The sequence below is a fragment of the Lepidochelys kempii genome, chromosome 10, assembly GCF_965140285.1.
Source record: "Lepidochelys kempii isolate rLepKem1 chromosome 10, rLepKem1.hap1, whole genome shotgun sequence".
NCBI lineage: Eukaryota > Metazoa > Chordata > Testudines > Cheloniidae > Lepidochelys > Lepidochelys kempii.
This window is the reverse complement of record NC_136389.1, coordinates 42,728,742-42,754,267: the sequence shown is the minus strand read 5'-3', so window position 1 is coordinate 42,754,267 and position 25,526 is coordinate 42,728,742. Positions and strand designations below refer to the sequence as shown.

General features: G+C 40.3%; 1 protein-coding gene across 12 annotated transcripts in view; it reads left to right on the top strand.

Moving 5' to 3' along the window:
• Positions 1-992: 992 nt before the first annotated feature.
• Positions 993-25,526, top strand: part of NEO1 (neogenin 1) — a 507,651-nt gene continuing 483,117 nt past the window's right edge. For 10 of the 12 annotated variants that reach the window (XM_073363103.2, XM_073363101.2, XM_073363105.2 and 7 more), the window contains exon 1: positions 993-1,421. In XM_073363103.2, coding sequence (XP_073219204.1) covers positions 1,313-1,421 — 109 coding nt within the window. In that variant the 5' untranslated portion in view covers positions 993-1,312. Of the gene's footprint in view, positions 1,422-1,870; positions 2,062-25,526 lie in introns of those variants that run through there. The other 2 variants (XM_073363093.2, XM_073363100.2) reach the window with 2 other exon arrangements.

Below are 25,526 nucleotides of genomic sequence, written 5' to 3'. Positions count from 1 at the left end.
TGAGGGGATGTAGGGAGTCAGAGGGGTGTAGGATGAGGGGGAATGGGGTCAATGGGGGTGCAGGGGGTCAGAGGGGTGTAGGATGAGGGGGTGTGGGGTTGGTGGGGTGTATGGGGTCAGTGGGGTGTAGAATGAGAGGAAGTGGGGTTGATGCGGATGCAGGGGGTCAGAGGGAGTTGGATGAGGGGATGTGGGGTTGGTGGGGTGTAGGGGGTCAGTGGGGTGTAGGATGAAGGGGTGTGGGGTTGGTGGGGTGTAGGGGGTCAGTGGGGTGTAGGATGAAGGGGTGTGGGGTTGGTGGGGTGTAGGGGGTCAGTGGGGTGTAGGATGAGGGAGTGTGGGGTCAGTGGTGGGTAGGGAATCAGAGCGGTGTGGGGTCAGTGGGCATAGGCAGTCGGTGGGGTGTAGGATGAAGGGGTGGGAGGTAGGGGGACAGAGGGGTGTAGGATGAGGGGCTGGGGTCAGCAACATGTCTATACACGGACACAAGTGTCTGTGGTAAAAAATTTGAGATCTGTGGTAATTTTTCAAAAAATTGAATGACTGAATGACAGAATCCCCATCCCAAAGTCCGTCACTAAGTTCGATAATTTTGTTAAGTGTCCGTCACGCAACGTGGTGGTGCCCACCCCTGATGAGGGGGCGTGGGGGGTCAGAGGGAGTACAGAGGAGCAGGGGGGAGGGGTGTAGCGTGAGGGGAGGTAGGGGGTCAGTGTGGGTGTAGGCGCTGTTCCTGCACCAGCAGGGCCCCGTGACCCCCCACAGCCCTGCCCGGTGCCGGTGCCCAGCGAGGAGCGGCTCCTACAGGAGCCCACGACGCCATCCCCTCGAGAGTCCCGCTCCGGGTTTCCCTGCCGTCCCGCCCCGCGTTTTCTGTCTCTCCAGGAGCAGTATGGGATTCTCTGCGTGGGGGGGGGGAAGGTGCTGCTCCGCGCGCGCCCCCGACGGTTGGCCGTCAGAGGAGCGCGCTGCCTCCCGCTGGGAGGGGGACGGGAGAAGAGGCGTGCGTGCGGCGCATGCTCACGGGCGGCGGTGGTTGGGGGCGGAGCGCGGCGAGTGTCCCTCTCGCTGTGTGCTGGAGACGCGACGCCTGGCGCTGGGACCGGCCCGCGATGGAGTGACTCCCCACCCCGGCCTCTCTGCGCGGACGGCGCTCGCCGCCGGAGCCCGACCAGGGCAGCCCCTTCCTCAGGCCGCCGCAGCGGCAGCGCCCGGCCAAGGGCGAGCGGACCCAGTCCGGCCGGAGAAGCCCCCGGGGGAGGGGCAGCTGCTGCTGCTGGGTGCCCGGCTGCCGGGCTCGGGGCGCGGAGCGATGGCGGCGCGGGGAGCCAGGCGGCTCCTCGGCTCCCTCTGGATCGCCCTGTTCCTAGGGCAGCCGGACCCGGCCGCCGCCGCCAGGAGCAGCTCGCAGAGCCCCGCAGGTAAGGAGCCGGGCGAGCCCCCGTGGCAGCGCGCGAGGGCGGTGTGGCCGGGGAGCTGGCGGGCTGAGGGGCTCCGCGCCGCGCGGAGGTTGCGACCGCGGTCGCTGGAGGTGGCTGCAGTAGTGGCCTGGCGCGGCGCGCAGGGGCTGTCCGGGGTGACCGCTCCGCCGGCGCGCCGCGGGGAAGGGGCCGATGCCGCCCGCCGGGCTGGCGGGTCGCAGAGGGCGGGGAACAGTGGCCCCGCGGCTTGGGAAAGGTCAGGGCTGTTGCTTCGCGCTGGACATTTACAGGCGCCTTTCCCCAGCGCTGGGCAGGTCCGTTCCACTTGTGAGAGCGGGGCAGCCTTGGGCGCCTTACATGCACCAGTAGAGGCCACTGCACACCTCCCTCAGTTGAGTTATCCCTGCCACTTCTCGGTGCAGGGAGAGGCACAGGAGGCACCTGGGTCCCATTTCCCTCGGCGTTCCCAGTACGCTTCACCAAGGACCTCCGTTTCCTGCTCTCATTGAAGTCTATGGGAAAACTACTATTGAAATCAGTGAGAGCAGAATCGGGCCCTGGCTGAGCTGCGAGACCAGACCTGCTTGCTGATTTCAGCAGGGACTGCTTTCCAGCCGAAAGATGACGACCTGCGGAGGGGGTGAGCCAGTTGGGTAAATGAGAGCCAATAAGTAATTTTTTATTTAAAAATTATAGAAAAAAAGTACCATATTTTTGTGTTGGGTGGGAAGAAATAGGGGTAGATTGTGTCGCTGCTTAAAGTGACCACTAATGATCTTCTATGTTGCTCATGCCACTTTTGCCTTTTTAACACAGGGATTGGCAGGCATACAAGACTTTAAATTAATGGTTTTGCAGCATTTCAATTATTATAATAGTCACACTTGTCGAATTTTTACAGTTCATGATCTTAGTGTTTCCATTATGAATCCTGATTTTCAGGGGTTTAAAAAATTAAATCACATCCAGTTGAAATGTGATATATGAATTAGTGTTTTCTAAATCTTACAAAGAATGTCAAATCTGTTAAATATGTTATAGAATGATTATTAAGTCTTTAATAGTGTAAGCTGCTTAGTTTGCAAAGCTTTTGCTAAAAAAGAAAAAAAAAACTTTTGTCCCTTTTGTTGGCATTTGAATTCATGCTGAAAAAAATCTGGTTTCTAGTGCCAAGGAATAATTTTAAGTTTTGATTGGAAATATATTGTAGCTTTTGCATTTTTCACATTTTAAAGATAGTGGTTGTGTTTGAGGTTTTGTTGGAAAATTATTGATCAGGCAGTGGAGTTTCTTCATAGAATTGACTGAATAAGCTCTGTTATTACATGGTATAGTATGGCTGTTTCAAATCACATTGGGCAGGAACTTGGCATGGGGGTTGTCAGTGTGGGTCCTGCTATTGCCATAAAATATGTATGTCTGGTGGCTGATATTTACATGATAGGAGAGTGTTCGTCTTTACTAAATGCAAGTTTTGTAAGTTCTAAGTCCGAAGCATGGCCTGTACCTTATGAAAAGAATGTTAAAATGGGATATGGTAGCGAAAGATGTAGTGAAGTGGGAAGGGATCCACAAAGAGAGAGTATTAAAAATATGCTATATATGTTGGAACCAGAAGAAGATTCTCTGGAAGTTGGCTTGAGTCTGTGGCCTGGAGCCAATTAGGTGATTTTTTCCTTAAAAAATGATCTGGAAAAAGAAAGTACAATACTATCTTTTTGTCTTTGGATGGGAAGAAATAGGGCTAGAATTGTGTCACCACTCTGAAAATGACCGATTAGTGGTGATCTACAAAGATTGCTCATACCACTTTTACTTCTTAGCACTGGCACATAAGATTTTAAATTTCAGATTGTTTTTGCAATTATTACATGTCTTGGAATGATATTGGACAACTGCACTTGGAAAACAAATATTTTGTTCCTCTAGTATATAAAATATAATGTATGCGCTGGGTGCTGCAGGTGCCATTTAAAAAAAAAAGAGCGAGAGAGAGCGAACACTGCAGCAGAGCCCCAAGAGTGAATTCCACCATATGGTTACTGTAGGGTCCTAATTCCTAATACATACTATAACTATTAAAATTGACAGGTTTATTCTTTACATTGTTGTACTATGTAACTCCCTTTAATGTTAACAGGAGCCATAGTGGCTAGAGCAGGGGTTCTCAAACTGGGGGTCGGGACCCTTCAGGGGGTTGCGAGGTTATTACATGGGGGGTCGTGAGCTGTCAGCCTCCACACCAAATCCCGGTTTGCCTCCAGCATTTATAATGGTGGTAAATATATTTAAGTGTTTTTAATTTATAAAGGGGATTGCAGTCAGAGGCTTGCTATGTGAAAGGAGTTACCAGTACAAAAGTTTGAGAACCACTGGGCTAGAGGGACAAGAAGCCCCATGCCCTTTGATTGTTTTTTATACTTTTACAAAGTTAACTGTTTAAATTATTAATTTACCCTTTCTTTACTGTTGGTAAGAGTATTAATGTCTCGAGTCACCATTTTCAACATAATTCCTCTTGTCTTAACTATTTATGCAATCATTATTAAATTCCAAAAATATGTTGTTTGATTTAAGTCAAATATATCTAGGTCTCTGACCCAAAGAGGTTAGACATGAAATGGCAAGGGAAGACACAAACAGAAACAGATAGGGGTGGGGAGGTTGACGTTTATTTATAGTTATAAGATCATGAGTTTGCTTGCGTGATTTTGTGCAAATCTCTTATTGTTTCATTAAGAATTTTTGTATATATTTAACTTGCAAAATAATTATAAACACAGGACACTACTAATGTCGTAGAGCAGGGATTGGCAACCTTTCAGAAGTGGTGTGCCAAATTTTCATTTATTCACTGTAATTTAAGGTTTTGCGTGCCCATAATACATTTTAACGTTTTTAGAAGGTCTCTTTCTATAAGTTTATAACTAAACTATTGTTGTAGGTAAAGTAAATAAGGTTTTTAAAATGTTTAAGGAACTTAATTTAAAATTAAATTAAAATGCAGAGGCCACCTGACCGGTGGCCAGGACCTGGGCAGTGTGAGTGCCACTGAAAATCAGCTTGCATGCTGCTTTCGGCATGTGTGCCATAGGTTGCCTACCTCTTTTGTAGAGTTTAAGGCCAGAAGGGACCACCAGATCATCTAGTCGGACCTATGTATCACAGGCCGCCAGTACCACCTGCATAATAAATCTATTACTTGTCATGCATGTATATTGAATGTTCAGCATATAATTTGACTTGATTGAAAATAACTCCTCCTAAGCTATATGCATGATGTTTTGTTTTGGCATTTGCATAAGTGCCCATAAATAGAATGCAGTGAAAGGCCACCTTGACGTTTTTTCTTTGTGAATAAAGAATGACCGCAATAGTCTCTATATCTGGACTTTATGCAACAGGAATAAAACATAGTTACTAGCAGCTGGTTGGTTTAGTTTAGTCTTCTGTACTGTAAGTTTTTCTAACTCTTCAGCCATGGTTGAGCAAAGTGAATGGAGTCCGTTACAAGAGTATTATGTAGAATCTTTCTAGACAGTGCTTTATGTAAAGTTTGTAATTTTTTGTTATCTCGAGAGGAAGGCAGTACATTGCTACTTATCTAAGTTGTAAGTGGATGGTTTGTTTCTTTCAGTCTCACTTTTGCAGTGATATTATCTTGTTACTTCACATTTTAGCATTCTTAAATTTATTTTGTTGTTGTAAGTCCTGTTTCAATTAAATGGTTGTGGACTAATGACATTATTAAAGTAAACTAATGTATGAATTTACACAGAGTTGATCAGTTTATACATATACCTACGTGTAGTATGCATTTTTCACAAACAGGAAGTATGCAGAAAATATTGTCATTTTCATTTTAAAATAGCTTTCTTGGCTTCTTTGTGTCTGTGTCTCTCTCTCTCTCTCTCAGTAATATAGTACACACTTGGTTATTCTTGGCTATAAAGTATCCTGGTGGTTTTCAAGAGATCAAACCTTTGTCACTGTTCTATTTTAGGAGTGATTATTGCCAGGGCAGTGTAATATGGGGAAGTGGGGGAGAGATGCCACATTTTTGTTTGAACGTTTTATAAATGTTGGGTCTTTGAAAGTTGTTCAGAGGCTTGTATTGTTAGATCTGGTGGAGCTGAGTTCGTCTTGAGTGTAGGTGAGGAGGACAAAGGTGCATGATAAATATGATTTATATGGCTATCATCACATATATCATTATGTATCTTAATGAGAAACCATTAATTTATCTACTTTGAAAGAGAAGATAAAATTATGCCAGTGTCAGAGAAATCTAAACACAGCTCAGGCATCTCGTCCTTTTTTTAAAATAATATTCAGGTAGCTCAATTTTATATGGCTTTCTATCGGCATGAGATTTTCAAAAAATATTTAATGCATGCTTTCCTCTTAGTCTGCAATACAGCGAAAGGAAGCAATGAGGGTGCATGGAAATGGAACAAGATGGGTGTTTTCAAGAAAATTACATAAAGAACAGTATTAACATGTTCTTTTAGCAAATATATTTCTCATTTATGTAACAATACATAACTTCCAAATTGCAGCCTATAAGTCACTTTGGGACAGAAAACAGGAGTTGCAGTATAGACACCAATTTTAGCATTTTAGAAATCCTCAACTTCATGAAGGATATGCAGTTATGATCTTTTTTTCTAAAAATGTATAAGGATTTGTTTTCATTTTCACACTTTGTAATGCGAGAGGGGAAAGAGTAATGAAATTATTGCCATTATCTAATAATTATATTAGTTTCTTGTGAGGAATCTGGGTTCTGGCTTAGAGAGGTTAATGAAATGAAAGTAGGCTTGATTGTGCTTCCACTGAAATTAATGGCCAACCTTCTCTTGATTTCAGTGGCTGCAAGATTAGAACTCAACTGGCTGCAGGATCAAGATCACTATTTTTTATGTGTCTAATTAAAAAATGTATCATTTTTGCAGCTAAATTGCTTTCTTTTCACAATCTCCCATCATTGCAATACCGGTGGTGTTTGATTTGTTATCTGTTTTCTCTAGACATTCATCTACTCTGCTAAATATTGGTTACCTTGCTCCTTAATGGCTTCACTTGTAAATAGTAACAAATATTTTCTTGCATATTTTCTTTCATAGTTGCCTCATGTTACCCTCACCCTCCTCCCTCCCCAGCAAGCCTAATGAGACTGATATATATATGGAGAAAAGGCACAAATCAATTATGTACTCTATTAAAATGCAGTAGTAGGCTTTTCTTTTGGTGGTGATGTACAGGAGAAATCCCAAAACTTATTTATTAGTGGTGTAATAACCAGATTGATTTGTTTGTCTATTTCTTAACTACAACAAACATTTAATGTGGTGCATGGTAATATGATAGTAATAAATCTAGTAGTTAAATGTGACATGTTAAAAGTAGGCTATGACATGCCCAAAGTATGATTAGAAAATACTGTCACTAAATATCAAACTGGTTGTTCTTACAATACAAATGTTAGAGATTAAATTTAAAATTAGTAGCCTGTGTTCACTAAATTTTTAATAACCTATTTGGGTTGTGAATGGGGAGATATACTGCCTGTCCATATCTTTTTATCATACTGAAATAGATCAATAAATATTATCTCTCCTTCCTAGTGTCTCTCAAAAATGCCAAATAAAAGAGCCAAAAGAATTCTTAAAGCCATAGAATAAATATTACAGTGCTATGAGAGAATTTGAGAAATCAACCATACTACTGGTTATCTATTGATTGCTAGTGCTCCAATTAAGTCACTTAGTTGCCTATTGAAGATGGTAACCTGAATAATTCCATGTAGTTAAAAAAAATAAATTTGTGTGTATGTGCACATAGTTGCATTATAGGGTCCTTTGAACTTTTTACCAGTGTTATAAGTGCCCTTTAAGAAAGTGTGTTACTGCAATGCCATGATACTCTTAAATTCAAAGCGCCCTGCTGGAGAACAGATACTCAAATGCCTGTTAGAAATTCAGTGGGTAGAAATTAACATTACATTCCCTCTCTCCAAACATTAGCAATTTACACTAAATTCTTGCATGAAGGTACTTAAGCCCCTGGAGTACTGTATTTGGTAATTCCAACTACTATAAAATCCATGGATTATACATAGAATACTGTGACTATATTAAATATGTTTTGTAGTGTAAATTATTTGTAATGATTTCCTCATAAAAATCCAATTGGAAAATTAAATCACCATTGTTTCTAATACAAATTCACATGCTGCTGACAATTTTTTTTATGATACAAAAGTGCTTTCTTGAATGGTTGCAAGTTGTGAAGCTGAGTGACACTTGGATTCATACAACAAATTACTCCTGAGGGCATTCTGTGTCAAAAAAAATTAAAATTCTGCACACAATATTTTAAAATTCTGTAAAATTCTGCTAATTTTATATGTCAAACAAATGTGGAGGTTCCAGTATGGAATTGGGGAGCACAGGCCACTGGCTGCATGGAGGTGGGAGATCACTGTGCAGCTCTCTCCCCATGGCACCTGAAACATCCTGCTGGGGTGGGTGGGTGGTTTGCATGACCGCTTTTGTGGCTTCCCTTTGCTTCCCTATCAGAAAGTAATTTTTCTGTGGGGAAGCAAAGAAATCTGCAGTGGACATAAATTCTGGGTATGCTTCCCCCAGGAGTAAACAAATTCCTTTTTCATACATTCTCCAATGCCATTTTTTTGTTTTTTTTTTTGTTTGGTGAGTATTCTTAGCATTGTTTAAGACCATTGCGGTGTTGTGATGTTCTGGCAGGAAGAAATCAGACTCATTAGAAATCCACACTATTTGGAGAACAGTATGAGACAAGACTTTTTAGGAAGATAACAGTGCCTCAAATTGGGGGTGAATCCTGGGTCTTATGGTTACAGTGGAGGTAACAACAGACTTTAGAAGTGAACATGTTCTTGCTAATAGAAGTTGCATACTTATTCCTGAGGTTTTATTTGGAGATGCTTATTAATACCTGAAAAAATTCGCTTCTAAGATCAGTTGCTCTACACAATAGTCCCTTCAAGGGAAGGGAAAACATATGTAGCAGGTATCACCAAATAGGCATGGTGTCAATGTGAGAGCCTAAACATTATCATTTGTCGCAGTATAGTAAATCCATTCTGCGCAGTGAAATGTGACACGTTGTAATATTTGGAAAGTTATTCATGTGTTTTTTATTATCTGTGTGTGGGGGGGAAAATCAGAGGCTGTCACTAACATCACAAATTTCCTCCATTTCTTTATAAACTGAAAAAAAAAAAGTGTGGCAGTTCTTGTTGTTGGATTTATTAAACCTTTTTTTAAGGCCAACTTCGAGGCTTTCTCCTTGGCTTAAGATTGTTTCCACAGTTTGACTATGCTGCTGACTAGTTCATTGATTCCTCTTCCTGCAAATCTTTTCTTTGTCCTAGAAAGCTAATTTAAGTGTGATCTACAAGCTATTATATAAATATTTTGTGCTTTTTAGGTCTCTCTCTCTCTCTCTCTCTCACGTACACATCTATTTAAGACAAAGTACATTTCTTTTGTAAATACAATTTGTGAATGTAAGTCTTGGTGAAAAATTGGTGCACAGTCAATTTACTGGTCATGAATCATGACCAATCGTATTAGTCTTTCTGCTGTAACTTGTTTTCCCATTTTACTTCTTAAAGATAAATATAGATTTTTTTTTTTTTAAAACTCTGAGTGTTCTTAAAATGTCCAGCCACAAAACTGATATACTTCAGCAGTTTTGGTACACCAGTGTGGAACACAGAGGCTAGTCCAGTTACCAGAGTTACACTCAGCAGCACCAGGAATTGTGGCCAAAGTTTTAATGCTGAGGACTTTGTATTCCAGCCTCTCTCCTATTCTCTGATTCTTTTTTTCTTTCTACAGTGAATTTCAGAATCCATACTTCTCCTTTGTGACCAAAATGGTTACGAAATGTATTTACTCACTGTGTCAGAAGTGGTGTAAGGATGTGTCTTCTAGAATTTCTAAGCCTATGGCTACTGTGTTAAAGCTTTTAGATCCCTCAGACTCTGAACCATCAAAGAAGTGGTTTTCAGACACCTTTTATACTCGGATCTTCAACCGCTGTTAGTTGTGAAAAAACTATCTTTACAATGCAGAAGTGTGTGATGGAAGAGGTAGAAAAACCTTGTTTTTTCTGATTACTTAGAAGAAACCTTAACATTTGCAACCACCTTTCCTATCTGATGTTTTTTCTTTTGTAGGGCTTGTGTGCACTGAGTGGCAAGTCCATGTTTTTGCATTATGAGCAGATGAATAGAAGTGCCTGATCTGCCTTTTGTATACTATTTTTTGTATATGTCTATCATGTTCTCTCTCTCATTCACCCTCTTGCTAGGTGACCAGTCCCAGTCTTTTTAACCTCAATTCATATAGTATTTTCATGCCCCAATAATTTTCATTGTCTGTCCTTTTTAGCTACATTCCATGTGTTGACCAGAACTGAACACAGTACTGGGAGTAAGGGTATACCATTGATTTTATGTTGGCTTTGTAATGGTGCCTGTGCTCTCTATCCAATTTCTTTATGCCTCCTAACGTTGTTTACTTTTTTGACCACAACTGCACATTGAGTAGAGGTCTTCGTTGAGCTGTCCACAGAGATGCTCAGGTCTTTCTTCTGAGTTAGTAAGCTAATTTAGAACCCAGTAAGATATGGTTAGTGGTGTGGTTTTTTTTGTTTTTTTGTTTTTTCTCCTTCAGTGTGCGTTACTTTGTGTGTATCAACAGAGAATTTCCATCTGCTATCATATTGTCTGTGTTGCCCATTCAGGTAAGTTGGTTAGGTCCTTCTGTCCCTCAGTGTCCTCCAGTCTTGGCTAACCTAAATAATTTTGTAATCTGCAGATACTGCCATCTCAGTGCTCATTCCCTTTTTGAATTAATTAATAAATAAATGGCACTAGGCCCAGTTTGGAACCTTGTGGCACTACACTTAACTTTGTGGCAAGACAAAAATTGACTACTTATTCCTACTGTTTTCTCTGTTTCTGATCCAGGACAGTACTTTGCCTTTCCCACCATGACTACTTAATTTCTTTAGTAGCCTCTTGTTCAGGAATTTTGTCAAAGGCTTCTTGTAAGTCCAGTTAAATTTTCAGTGGGTTCTCCATTAACTACTACTTTACTGACCCATTGAAAAAACTAGAGTTATGAGTTAACTTTGTAAGTAGTGGAGTCAGATGCTATCATTGATGATCTATGATATTTTTAATTATCATTTCATCCAGTTGACCCAGTACAGAAGTATGTTTTGTTAATTTGTAATTCCCTGGATCATTCCTGTTGCCTTTTTTAGTATAGGTACAACATTTGCTACTCTTCCAGTCCTCTGGTATAATAGCTGATTGCATATTTTTTGAGAGCAGCCCAGCCGTTTCTTTCTTAAATTCAATTGGAACTCTTGGGTATATCCTCTCTGGATCAAATGACTTATTTCTTTTTAATATATCAGTTTGTTTCTGCGTCCCTTCTTTTGAAACAGCAATTTCCAGTGGCACCTGTTTATTACCACAAAAGACTGTCTGAGTAGGTATCCCCCTCACATCCTCTGTGGTGAAGACTGATATAAAGAAATCACTTAGCTTTTCAGCAATTTTCTTATCTATCTTAATTTCTAACTTTATGCCATGGTGGTCCAGAAGCCTACTATTTCTTTTATCTTCCTGCTTCTGATATATTTCAAGAGTGTTTTTTTGTTCTTGATATCTTTTGATTTGGTCTTCAGATTCCTTCTTAGCCCTTCCCATTTCCTTTTTACATAATGCTGCTGTAATTTACTCTTTTTATTGGTTTCACTACGGTTGGATTTCCATTTCCAGAAGGATATCTGCTTGGCTCGAATAACCTCTTTGAACCATGCTATTTAGTCGTACTAGTTTACTTTTTGCTTTTTTTTAATTCAAAAATATGCATGACTTTTAAAATTATTATAGTTTTTCTTAAATAGCATCTATACCTAATTTTAAGATTTTAATTTCTTTGTTTTTACATTGGAGCTTTTTTGGCTTCTCTAAGCCATGTCACATTTTGATATTTGACTATTGAATTTTCCCATTATTATGATTTTATAAGACTTTGCCTCTTTGATCTGTTTTGTGTACTCTGTCTTTTTTCCTTATATGGATGTTGGTTTTATAACTCTGCTTGCATATTTTTAATCTTATAATCTGAGATTTGTATCCGTATAGATTTAACTGCATGGTCCTCTCCATTCAGAGAATTTATTCTACCATATTTTGAGGAATCTTAGATATATACTACTCTTCCGCATCTTCAACCTAATTTGCCCTTTTTATATAATGTATAGTCAAGTATTACAGTATCCCACTTATTTTTTCCCACCATGTTTCAGTGATATCTGTTATGTTAAGGACTGTCCATTTCCATACATTCAGGTTCATTTATTGTTGCTTTCAAACTTTACACTTGTATATACAGACATAACTTTTATTTTTGTATCTGGCTATTACTTTAATGTGACATCTTGTTGATTTAACAGCAGTTATCTGTGTGATCTTGACCTGTTCCTGCCCTGCCCCTGTTCAGCTGTAACTTCTGTTCTGTCCTTTACTTGATACAGAGATACATTCGTGTTGCTGACATCTCTAACAGATGTCTTTGTTCAGCCTGAGTGATCCTTGGCAAATTTCAGTGTTTCCCCTAAATCGTATGTTAAACAATTCCTAAAAACTTTATTAAAGTAATTTGGCAGGGTTTGGTTCCGCTTTCGTTAAGATGGAATCCGTCCCGTCTGCATAGGTTCTTCCTTCTTCAGAATGTACCCCAGAGTCCTCTTTATATCATCTTCTGATTCATTCTTTGAAACCCTGAATACCTGAAGAAGGTAACTCCCAACTTCTGTAACACTACTACTACTAATGATTTGGTAAATTCTCTCAAGTAAGTGTAGCAGGTTACTAAAATGCATTTTAGATCAGTAGAACAGTTGCTGTAACTTCTTAAAAGAAAGCATATCGCTCAGGAGCACACCCTGGGGAAAAAGTACAGCATAATTTGCTTTCCAGGTTCTGATTTCAGATGTTGTTGTATTTTTAACCATGAATACTGTAGTCCTTATTTGAAAAATGGGGTGAGTCAAGAGTATCAAACATGGTGGGGAAGAAGGGCTAGATAGACATTAACAAGGAAATAAAATGTTTGACTGGTACTAACTTTTGGAAACATTATTTTGAAAATGGACCACAAAGAATTGCTTTATCCGTTGCCCCTTCACAAGACTGCTCATGTGAATTCAATGTGATGTAGTGAAGTTGAGATCAAAATGTTTTTACATTGGACAGTATTAGAGTGAACAGCATTTTACCTCAGCAAATTCCTTTATTTCTGTATCAATTTGAGATGATCTTGTATCCAGAAAAATGTAGTTTGGGCAAATGTAACATTACCAAATCAGTTTTGCAGAATACTCATGTGAGACTACAGAAAAGTCATTTTTTTTCCTTATGTAATCTTATTTAAATTAGGCCTAAACATTCTAAGTAGGAATGATCCATTTTTAAGCCACGCTAGTTTCATATGTGTAAACTAAAATTTGCTAAGTTAAATTGATGCAAATTCACATTTATTTCTAGTTGAATTTGCTGGTAATTACAATGTTTTTAAAAATTCAACTTTAAACTGATGATGAATTCTCAGTTTTAGCTTTAATTAGTTTTATAGGAAGGTTTCATTCATTTGACTGTTTCCTAATTGGGGACAAACTATAATCTTCCTAAAGAGGTTTGGATCTAATTAGCACCAAGAGGAAATAAATGTAAAACCACTCCATGGATTACGCTTTTTTTTCCCCTCCTCTGTGAGGCATGGCTGCTTAATGTCCATGAAAATACTTTAGCCACTTATCTGTTTGAGAAATCCCAAGGAAACTTCATTTCAGGATCTTCACCTTGACTAGTATGAAATTTCATTTGTCGTCATTTGGAATTATTTAGCTGCATTACAGTGGAAGTGTGCAGTAATAGTATGGACTAGATGCTGTAACTTCAGCATGTTGAAACTGGGATTTAAAAACGTTTTTTCCTGTAGCATAACTGCCTAAATTAACTGGTGACTGCTTCTCGTATAAAGGACGCATGAACTTGAAATCTAGTCAGTTCAAAAAAAGCATTAAAAATGGTTTTTAGATGCTAAATCTCTGCTGAGACCTTCTGTCAATTGTAATGGTTTTTCAATTAATTACATTTTTCTTGTTTTAAAAATGTTTCCCTTCCTTGTCCTGTTGCTGTATGAAAGAGTTAAACAAATATAAAATTGAGTTTACTGGGGCAGCGGTGATACTGATGATATGTAGTGTGATGGCAATTGCAATTTACCTTGTGCATAAGTAGAGAATTTTTAACTGAACCTTTCCTTTATAATGTATATTGGCGGTTTCTTATATCAATAATAGGATTAAAAAAATTCAGACCAAAGTGTGGCTTAAGTTAATGATGTTCTTACTTACTAGAAACCAGAACAATAATGGTTTGCAGTGATACTGACAAGATTTGTGTAAATTTCACCCTGCCTGGGAAAGCAATGAGCAGTGCACTGGAGCTATTCATGGAAGAGGAGAATCCAAAAGTTGGAAGCTGGGTGCAGGGGTAAAGATGCAGTCAGGCTCTAAAATTTGTGGGGGAGAGAGTGCTGCAGTTCCCTTCCAGCAACATGGTCTTCACTAAGTTTTACTGGTATAACTTGGAAAAAACCCATACTTCTAACCTACTTTTAACCAAAATAGTTATACTGATAAAAGCGCTAGTGTGGTTGCAGTTATACCAATATAAGCAGACTAGATATTGATAGTCTTGAACATTCAAACAGTTTTCCAGGGATAATACTCGGTACAAATCCCAGCATTATTCTCTTTATTTTCAGTCATAACTGTCTTTGCAGATCCATACCAAAAGAAATTGTGTGCTTTGCCTTGTGGGACACAGAATGTTTACTATCAGTAAGTAGTTAGTATGTATACACGTAGAAACGTGGGGGCTGTAAGGGACCTCAAGAAGTCATTTAGTTCATGTCCCCCATGCTGAGGCAGGATTAAGTATACCTAGAACATCTCCAATAGATATCTATTTAACCTATTTTTAAAAACCTTCGATGTTGGGGATTCTACACATCCTTAGATAACCTGTTCCAGTGCTTAACTATCCTTTATATTTAGAAAGTTTTTCCTAATATATAACATAATTTGCAGCAAAGGAGATTTAAGCTGATTATTTCTTGTCCTAACCTCAGTGGACAAGGAGAACAATTGACTGATTTCCTTTCTATAATAACAGTTTATATATTTGAAGACTGTTATGTCCCCACTCAGCCTTCTCTTTTTTAGGCTAAATATGCCCATGTCTTTCAACTTTTCCTCAGAGGTTGTTTTTTAAACCTTTTAGCATTTGTGTTACTCTCCTTGGACTCTCTCCAATTTGTCCACATCTTTCTTAAAGTGTAGCAGCCAGAACTGGATATAGTGCTCAGCAATGCCGAATAGAATGGAACAATTACCTTCTGTGTTTTACATAAGATGCTAATACATTTATTCTTTTAGAAACTGAGTTTGAAAGGCCTCCCCCATAACTTTCCCACAGCTCCCTCTTTTCTGCAGACTGGACTGGCCATAGAAACTTCACATTCTATTTATGTTGCACAAAAACATTTGCTTGTTTTCTTTTTAGAGAATAAAGTATCTTATTAATTTAGGTTTTATTGTGTGGGTTGTTTATGGCCAGTGTGTATATTTGATGGGTGACTTTTTGGGTCCTTTAGGTCCTTTTTTGCCTCTTTTTCTTTTGCAGTTTTGGGCTCTTTGTAGTCACTAACTTCTGGTTTTTGCCTGTAGTATTCTTTGACAAGTGGCCAAATTTCAAGAAATAAGACAAGTAATGGCAAATCCTCTGTGATTGATACCCATGGCCAGATATGTGAAGTGGCTGGTTGATGGGTATTTGTTTTAAGGTTGTGGTTTTTAGGCTGATTTTTTTTCAGATGCAGTTGGAAGGAAAGGCTCATATTGTTCTTAACTAAGAAGGCTTTGTGGCCACTTGTTCTGAGCTGTCTGTTTTGGTTCTACTGTTGAATGTAGATTCAGATTCTTCAGTCTGCCAGTGTGGTTCCTATGAGTCAACAAGAAGAGGTGTGTTTTTTTTTTTTTTTTTCCCCTTGTGGTGTCCCTGTGGGTGCTCCACTTTAGGTGCTCATCGTGATTGGAGATTTTTGGTAGCAGTCCCCATCCTATCTGCACAAGCACCCTACACAACCTAAAGCCCTGTACCAAGGCTATATGGGGCTACGCTGGTGAACCGCCCTCAGTTCCTTCTCGAGCACCTTTGGCCAGAGACTTGAGTCTAGCGTGTTCCGGTTTGCTGTGTACCTGTTTTCCTTTTTACTAGTGTTTTAGCTTTATAGTTGGTTCTTAGGTGTAGGTTTTTAGTACCTTATAGTTGGAAAGTTTGTTTTTCTTTTTCTTTTCACACACGTGCTTTTTTTCATTTTTCTCTTGTTGAGGGGCTTGAACAACTATTTCTTCCCAGGAATGCTGGGCTCCCTGGGATTTAAAAGGTGCTGCTTTTGTCGAAAAGCAATCCCTGTTAGTAACAGGCACTCCCACTGCATTCATTGCTTAGGAGACTCTCACTTTCCCAGCAAGTGTAAAATCTGTTCTTTGAAGGGAAGATCCTATAAAACCAGGGAAATGAAGTATTGTCTATTAATGATGGAGCAAGTCTTAAAACTGGCTTTGGCACTGGGTACAATGAACCCCCCATACTGGGTCCCTCCACGGCTGCTAATGCCCTGTCATCATCTAGACCAGTGCTTCTCAAGCTATCTGTTGTGGGGGACCGACAATTTTTTTTTTTCCAATGTGCTTGCAGACCAGCAGCTGATGGCTCAAGGATCGGCACTGGTCCACGGACCACCACTTTGAGTAGCACTGATCTAGACCACATTCACTGAGAGCTTCCAAGGGAAAAACAGCTCCAAAATCCTGGACTCCAGCACTTCTTGACTACGGTACCAATAACTGCACTGCTGGTTCCGAGAGCTTCCCACTCCAAGTTTAAGGAAGGAGCAGCGCTTAATTTGTGCCAAGGCTTGCCATGGCTGAGCCCCAGCACCACTAGGCTTGGCAATTCATAACCCTGGCACCTCTGCGCTTGCTGCATACTGCCAGTTAATGAAGCCCTTATAGAGCCAACCAAGTCCATTTGGCAAACTCTGACAATTCCCCCATGACCCCCATGCAAGAGGACTGATTTTTTTTTTTAAAAAAAAACATACTGCATCATGACCAGGGATTCTGAATTATTTTCTCATCCAACATCAAAATGTCTGGTCATGAATGTAGTCCATGAAAGAGGCTGCAGCATACCCCAAAGCCATCCCTTATAATAAAGGACCAAAAAAGTCTGGACCTGTTCGGTCATAAGAGCTCAACAACACTTTTTAAGGTGAGGTTAGCTAGCCACAAGGCACTGATGTCAAAATATGGAAACCTGAATTACAAGACGTGTAATGCTTTTATTGACTATTTGCCACAGGAACATCGAGAACAGTTTAGTGCCATTATAAAGGAGGGTCACTTTTTGGCAAAAACTTCACCACAGTCTTTACTCTATGCAGTGGATGCTGCAGCCAGGTCTGTTTCCATTGTGGTAGTGATGAGATGGTCTTCCTGGCTTCAGTTGTCTGGGTTTCCACAGGAAGTACAGTTGACTCTGGAAGACTTGCCTTTTGATGGCCAGAAGCTTTTCACAGTTTCTATGGACAACTTGCTTCATATCCTACAGGATTCTAGGGCAACGTTGAGGTCATTAGAGATGTGCATACCTGCACATAAAATTAAGTTTAGTAAGTTTCAGTTGGCACAAAGATCCTGCCTTGCCCAATTTTCCACCTTCCTTAGGCCACCAGAGCCACTGGGTAAGAGGTTTTCAAAGAAAAAGCCTGCAGCTACCTCAGCTGCTTCATCCCAGCCTTCAACATTGTCCAAGTGCCAGTTTTGATGGTTTGGTCAAGAGTCAGACCACCCAACGACCAGGTTTTATCAGTTACATGATACAACTGCCCTTTCCTCAATTTGCACACCACCTCTCATTCATCAAGCATGGGAGGCTATACCATCAGACAAATGGGTATTGCAGGCCATTATGTCGGGTTGTGCTATTCAACTTCCCTCCACCCTACCCTTCTAGCCTCCTTCCCCACCCCCTTTCAGACTTCTCCAACAAGCAATTGATGATACAGGAGATCTCATCATTCCTAAGTTTAGGAGCCATGGAGCCAGTCCTACTTAAACACAGGTAAAAAGGGGTCTATTCAAGATATCTTCCGATACCAAAGAAAAATAGGGGTTGTAGGCTGATACTAGATCTCAGACAATTGAACAAACATGTCAGACAACTGAAATTCAGAATGGTGTCCCTTGCTGCTCTAATTCCCTCCCTGGAATTAGGGGTGTGGTTTGCAACCCCTGACCTCAAGATGCTTACTTTCATACAGTGATTCATCCTTCTCATAGAAGATTTCTTTGTTTCACTTTCAGTTACCAGCACTGGGTCCTACATCCGCCCCTAGGATGTTCTCAAAAATCATGGCAGTCATAGCTGCTTACTTATATTGTCTAAGAATAACTGTCCTTCCTTACCTTGATGACTGGCTCCTCAAGGGTTCATCATGTAAGGAGATATAGTTGGCAGTTCAAACAACAGCTTCACTAATCCTAAATCTAGGCTTACATATCTTTACTCCCTACACAATGAATTCTCTTTAAAAGAGCGCTTCTGGATTCAATAATGAGCAGGTAAGTTTCTTGTGCTAAAGAACCTTATACAAAGAATGCAGTGCAGTCCTCAACTTCCAGTAAGGACATGTCTGCAGCTGCTGGGAAACATGGGGAGCTACCAGGTTACATCTTTGATGTCTCCAGAGGAGTCTTGGGACTGCTTATGTACCCAACAAGCAGGTATCTGTACCCAGTCAGGTCCTATAGTCTCTCACCTGGTGGATGGATCCATCCAAAGTGTGTGCAGGAATCCTGTTCAACCAGAATCCTCCTACAGTCCTATTAACATTGGATGCTTCCCTCTTGGAATGGGGAGCACATCTGGGTCCTCTCACGGTCCAAGGCAAATGGTCATAACAGGAACAATGTTTGCACATCAATGTGTTGGAATTAAGGGTGGTCCAAAATGCTTGCCTCCACTTTCTTCCTTTACTCAAAAGCAAGTCTATCAAGATCATGGCAGATAACATAGCTTGCACGTATTATATTAATTGTCAGGTCAGCGCACATTCCCCTCACTCTGCACTGAAGTGATTGAAGCTTTGGAATTGATGCATAATCAGTCAGATAGCCATGCTGGTTTCTTGCCTCCTAGGTATAAAACACTGTGGCGGGCGACCTGAGCAGACAATGGTAGTTGGACTCTTGAGTCCTTGACAAAGTATTCCTACCTTGGGTATTTCCAGAGGCTGAACTTTTTCCAGGGCAGCCAACACAAAGTACAGAAAATTCTGTTCTAGGGTGGGGCCCAATCCCCAATCTCTAGGAGATGCTTTCTTCATTACATGGACAAAGGGTCTTTTCTAGATATATCCTCCAACTCCATTGCTCTTAAAGGTCTTTATCAAGATCAGACAGGACCAAGCCATTCATTTTGATTGCACCATCTTGGCCAAGACAAGTTTGGTTCCCTTATCTCATCAGACTCGCCTCTTGCCCTCTGTGATGGGTCCCGATCAAATGTCGACTGTTGTCTCAGGATGGGGGTTAGATGCTATACCCCAATCTGAACATCCTGCAACTACAAGCTTTGTTCCTCAGTGGTTCTTGGGAATAGAGACCACATGTTCATCGGAAGTACAAAGATACTGTTAAATAGCAGAAAGGAATCTATTAGACATACTTACCTTCAGAAATGGAGAAGAGAGAGCCTTTTGAATAAGCGGTGCCATTTTTCTCCTGTCCACTTGTCTTTCCTCAATCTTGGATTACTTGGTGGAATTAAAAATTTTCAGGCCTTTCTATGAGGTTTGTTCCTTCAAGGTTTGTTTAGCGGCAATAACAGCTTTCCTTGTGTTTTCCTTCCAATAGAAGGAAATAACAGCTTTCCTTCCAATAGAAGGTTTCTCAGTACTTGTTCATCTGACCACAGTGAGATTTCTAGAAGGATTTATCCTCAGAGTCCCTGCACTTTGGGATCTCAGTCTGGTTCTTGACCGTCTCATAAAATAACCCTTTGAGTCATTGATATGTGTTCATTACGTCTGTCTGTGAAGATAGCCTTGGTGCACATCACTTTGTTCGAAGGGTTGGGTAGATGGGGCTCTAATGACAAACCTTCCCTTCCCTTTTCTTTGGGAGAACAAAGTAATCTTTAAGATCTCATCAAAAATTCTTGTCCTCTGAATTTCATATCAACCAAACCGTTCACTTTCTTCTCTCTCTTCCCTCCCCCCCCCCCAACCCATGAAACCTCATCCATCTACACAAGAGTTGGCTTTTCATACACTAGATGTTAAGAGGGAATTAACCTTTTACTTGGACAGGATTTGGCCATTCAGGAAGACACCTAGATATTTTTTTTTTTCTGTTACAGATAGACTCTCCCTTAGACTTGTCTCCACTCAGAGACTTTCTAAATGGATCTGTTCTTGCGTACTATGCTTTTGCTGAGGTTACACCTTTTCTAAGAGAGACTGCAATCTAGTAGAGTATGCAGTGAGTCTGGAGCTCTACTCAGTGACATTCCAGTTGCTGAAAACTGCAGGGCTGCAACATGATCCTCAGGGCACATAGGTCAGAAAACATTTGCACAAATTCATGTTGCAAGATCAGATGTGGCATTAGGCAACACAGTTTTTTTCAGTGATGGACTCTCTTCTGGAACTCCCACCTCCTTTACATGTTGTTGCTAGGGAATAACTTAAAAGTGGAGCACCCACAGGGACATATTACTTGAAGAAGAGGTTATTTACCTTGTGCAATAACTGGAGTTCTTCAAGATGTCTCTCTGTAGGTGCTCCACTACCTTCCTCCTCCCCTCTACTTCAGATCTGCCTTCGTGGTCTCTGTGGTAGAGAAGAAACTGAGGGCAGTTCACCCACGAAGCCTTAAGCAGCCTCGGTTCAGGGCACGAGGATGCATAGGTCGCATGTGTGGGCAGAACAGGCACTACAACCAAAAATCTCTGATCAGAGGTGCAGGGGCACACAGCCATGTAAATTGGAGCACCCTGTGGGGGACACATCTCGAAGAACTCCAGTTGCTGCACAAGATGAGTAACCTCTACTCCTTCAAACAGAGCTCCTTGGATTTGAAATCTTGAGTTGTAGGTCCATCCTGGAGACACTGGATGTAAACAAGCTGGATCTGAAGTTGAAAAGGTTTTCACCCCAGGCTGTGACTAGTTCATTTTTGGAAGCTTTGAAGATGCAAGCAAGAGCATTTTTTCATTCATCAAACACAGTGAAAGAATGATCTGATTGTATCCTGGCATCACTGGGATGCTTGAAAATCCTAGGTGGTTAGGGCTTCCTCTGATCCAAGTCAATGTGAATTATATAGTGCTGGTGGGAACTACAATATGAGTTCTAAAGATTGAAGTGTGTTTTCCCAAAGTAGTGTGTTGCACTTCTCCTTCTGAGACCAATCACTGCAGCCTAGGTTTAATTCAATGGAGATATTCATCTGTAAGAGAAGACCATTAATTAACTATAACTAAAGTTACCTGACCATGTTGCCTCCACATATGCAGTAATCTATCCTGTCTTTCCATTCTGTGAGACCCTTGTTATTCAGGCATTGGTCTCTTCTCCATAGTTAAGGCTGAGTTCAGATTTGCACTTTAAGCAGGGTATCAATGTCTTCAAAGATCAAAGAACACCATATATACTCTTCACTCTTAAATCGCACTCTTTGAAAACAGAATTAACTTTCTGTCAATTTCCAAGTACTTCAGTTTCAGGTTTAAAAAGAAAACAAAAAAAATTAAAAGGGTGTTTAAGAAACAATACTTGCCAATCCTGTTTTGCCCCATCTTAATAATGGAATAACACATTATTCAAACTTTGTATATAGTTACTAACTTAAATCCTGTGTGTAGGCTAGTTTTGAAGAAATTTTATTGTAACTAAGGTATTCATGAATCCACAATTGGTACAATAAATATGAAAAAAAGTTTTAAAATGTAAAGGAGGGAGATCAAACAGATGTATAAGTAAAAAAGGGCTTAGATGAGTGGTGGGCAGCCTGTGGGCCGTACGTGGCCCATCAGGGTAATCTGCTGCCTGCAACTCCCAGTGGCCACGGTTCGCCGTTCCTGGCCAATGGGTACTGCGGGAAGTGGCGTGGGCCAGAGGGACGTGCTGGTTACTGCTTCCTGCAGCTCCCATTGGCCGGAAATGATGAGCTGCGGCCACTGAGAGCTGTGGGCGGCCGTGCAAATGTAAACTGTCTGGCTGCCCACCAGTGGGTTACCCTCACGGGCCGCAGGTTTCCCACCACTGGCTTAGATGGGCATCACACATTTTAGCTGTTCAGTAACCTCGGGGTCAGCAGTGTGGAGTCTGAAAAGTCCCCCTACTAGACTAGCATGAGAGGAGCAGCCATTCAGTAGGTGTGTAATGTCCTCAACCACATCATGGGTACATAGAGGTCTGCTCCTGAGTACCCAGGTGTGATCATTTGACACACTCCTCATCTCACACCTGAAATGGTTAAGTTTGCATGAGAGAGAGTGTGGCAGCTTGAAGCCAGGGAGTGTCTCATCAGACTGAGTTTTATAAAGGAGGAGTTTCCAACGGGGAGCAGCTTCTTCCAGTTTGGCTTGGCACAATGTGGCAGCATTTGCTGGAGAAATAGTGGAAAAATGTCCAGATTGGTTGTCAGCTGCTGAGTCAGTGGTGACACGCTTCACATATCTTTTGAAAAGTTGCAGTTATTGCATCTCTTGCATTTCATCAAGGAGATTCTTTGTGTTAGAAGGTGGGATATTAGAGAGGACTGGTAGATACTTGGTGTTTGTTGGTCATATGATTCAATTCAGCTGTACATCCATGAACTTTGTATGGGAAGAATTTAACCACACAGGAGCACAGTATTCTCCAACTGAATAGCGGAGCACTAGCTCCAAGCTCTGCTGTGCTCTGTGTGTGTGCTTTAGCTTCTCAAGTTGAGTCTGGAAGCTTACTTAAGATTAAGAGCCGAAATGGCCTCCTATGAGTTGCTTTGGTGAGTTGATAACCCACCAAGTTAGGTAAGCAGGGTGGATTTGATTTAAATCAAATTGATTTAAATCACTAGTCATTCATTTAAATCAAAAGTGCATTCTTGTTGGTTGTTATAACTTTTTTCATACATATTCTTCACAACTCGGAGATAGATGTACGTTTCATTTTTAGAAAGTACACACTATATACATTTTTAAGTGATTTATTTTTAAAACTTTTCAGACTGGTTTTACAGTTATATCAGAAAATGAAAGATTGTTTGGTTATTTCATTTACCAAAGGTAATTGAAGCAGATATTTATGAAGGCATTGGGAGGTAAACTATCTCCAATTCAACAGGTTGATCGTTAATATTTGGAGGATTTTCTTGCCATGCTGTATTAGGAGGAGATCACCACCAGACAGACATTTAAATGGTTTTATTTAACTAGAACAACGTTATGTATTCTGGATTTTTTTTCTTCAACATAATATTTGAACAAAACAAGCATCTGAATTTTTGAATTTAGTTAAACATTCAAGTTTTTTAAAATCAGGTTTGTTTTTGTTAAAATTGTTTGTTTTTAACTAAAATAGTTAAATGAAATATTAAAAAAAATTAAATCAACTGTCAGCCAGATCAACATGAGAAACTTAAAATATTGGCTTCTGCAGCTAACTCAGTCATCTTCACCTTCATTTGTTCATAATCTAGAAAAAAAAACACAAGCTTTCCTGCTTTTTCAGGTCCCAAACAATTTCTCAATTTGGAATGAATTATTCCAAAGGAAGAAAATATTCTTTCTACACTGACAGAAGAAGCTACTGCTGGTAAAAGTGAGATTATCACTTCAACCGTCTCTAAATCCAAGTTCTTCCTCCAGTTCACTGGTGGGACTTTCTTTAAATCATCATCAGCAAACATATATTTTGTGAATGCTTCACCCTTAGCTCTGAAGTTTATTATAGTTGACATTATGGAGGGATGATTGCTGGATGTCCATGTCATAGCTAACTAACTCTTCTTCAGCAGTTAAAGTTTGACCCTGGTACCGAGTATTGATGATAGTGCTTGTCCATTCTTTTTTTTAATGCTTGTAATTTAACTCTGTCATTGCAAATTTCTCTTCTTAAGATCTCACTCAGTTCCTTCCAAATTTCAGCAGCATCAGCAATAAAACAGCTATTTCCCTGCATTTTGTTCAAGGCTACAGAAATAAGGCTTCAGGGTACTCAGCATGTGTTCAACCTTTCTCTTTGTAGCTTTTACTGCTACTTCTTATAAGTATTCTGCTGTGTGTGCATTTCCTGATGTATCAATTGTTTCTGTAAGGAAGACATTCCCTTCTTCTGTTATCACACAAGCACATACAACGGGATCACTGTTGACATTGTTCCACCCATCGAGACTCAGGTTAATAATTTCACCCTCTTCACCTTTTGCACACTGCTCAATTTCTTTCATACACTTCCATAGCCAGCAATTTGCCTGTGACATCTGCTCTGTTGAGTGGACTGTATTCTGGTCTTAATCACTGAACCATGTGATTGAAGTGTGGGTTCTCAATAATACGGAAAGGAGAGTTTGTTGCATTAAAAAAAAACGGGCAATTTTTTCATCAATTACGTCTTTTTGTAATCTGCTGGTTCTTATCACAAACTTATCTATGGTTGTTTCTGGATGATGGAGTTTTTTTTCTTTTTGCTACAGGTGATACACTGTGGCTATGTGACATACATGATGTGACTGAAACACTATCATTGGCAGATAACTCTGAAACCATAGAAATAATGGTGATCTTGAAGGTGGATAGTCTTCAGAATCCTTTATGTTGAGGATCGATTCTCCTAAACAAAATAAGTCAATGCAGTTATTTAATAATTCTTACCATACTGCTCATTTAGTATTACTCATTGCATTCACTGACACTCAGTACTACTTTAAAGGTGAAATTGTAAAAGGAAGATCTGCATATTTCAGCTATTTATTTTTTATCAAAACTGCATCTAAAATAAGTACCATAGAGTAAACAACTATATTTTTTGCTCAAACATGAGAATTCAAGAATAGTTCAGAAGAAAGACAGGCAGTCCTTAAGAAAGAAGTATACTAACCTGAAGATCCTGCATGTTCAGATATATTCCTTTCATTATCTCATTCAGAAGGAATACTTCTCATGATGTTGTTTCGTTCTGGCAACCAGACCTTGCATTTCTTTGTTGCACTGTTTGCACTTTGCATGCATGCCTGTCTTACCCACAGGTAGAGGAACTTCATTAAAATATTCCCAAACTGGGTCTCTTTTACGGCCTGCTGCCATAATAGGTTTTCCCTTCTAGTGAGAAAATGGTATGGTAGATCTCAAATCAATGAAGGCTACCTCAAGGCTTCTGGAATATGCTGCTCAAAGTGTTTTACTTTTGTTTCTACTGCCTGTCCCTCCCTTCTCATATTGATCTCCAGACTTCTCCTTGTCCAGATCTATTTTGCCCCCAACAATCTTCTATTCATTGAACTTTTTGAAACTTTGCATGTTAGAGAGGGGTAAGGGATTGACTCTGTGTACACAAATTTGCAGAGGGACAATATGGTTGAGGTCTGTTGTTTCTCACCTCTGTATATTTATTTTAAAACATTTTTGCTGTTAACAAGCATGTTATCTCTGGAGAGACAAATCCACACTTTGAGAACTGGAAAACTAAGTATCTCTGGTATCTTGTAGACTGATCACTGAGTCCCATTGGGTAGATAGAAAGATTAACCTAAATCTATACAGAAGCCCCTGGAACCCCATAAGATTGGGTCCCCCCTAATCCATGAACTCTTGGAACTCGCTTACAAAACTTTTCTTAAACATGACATGAATAT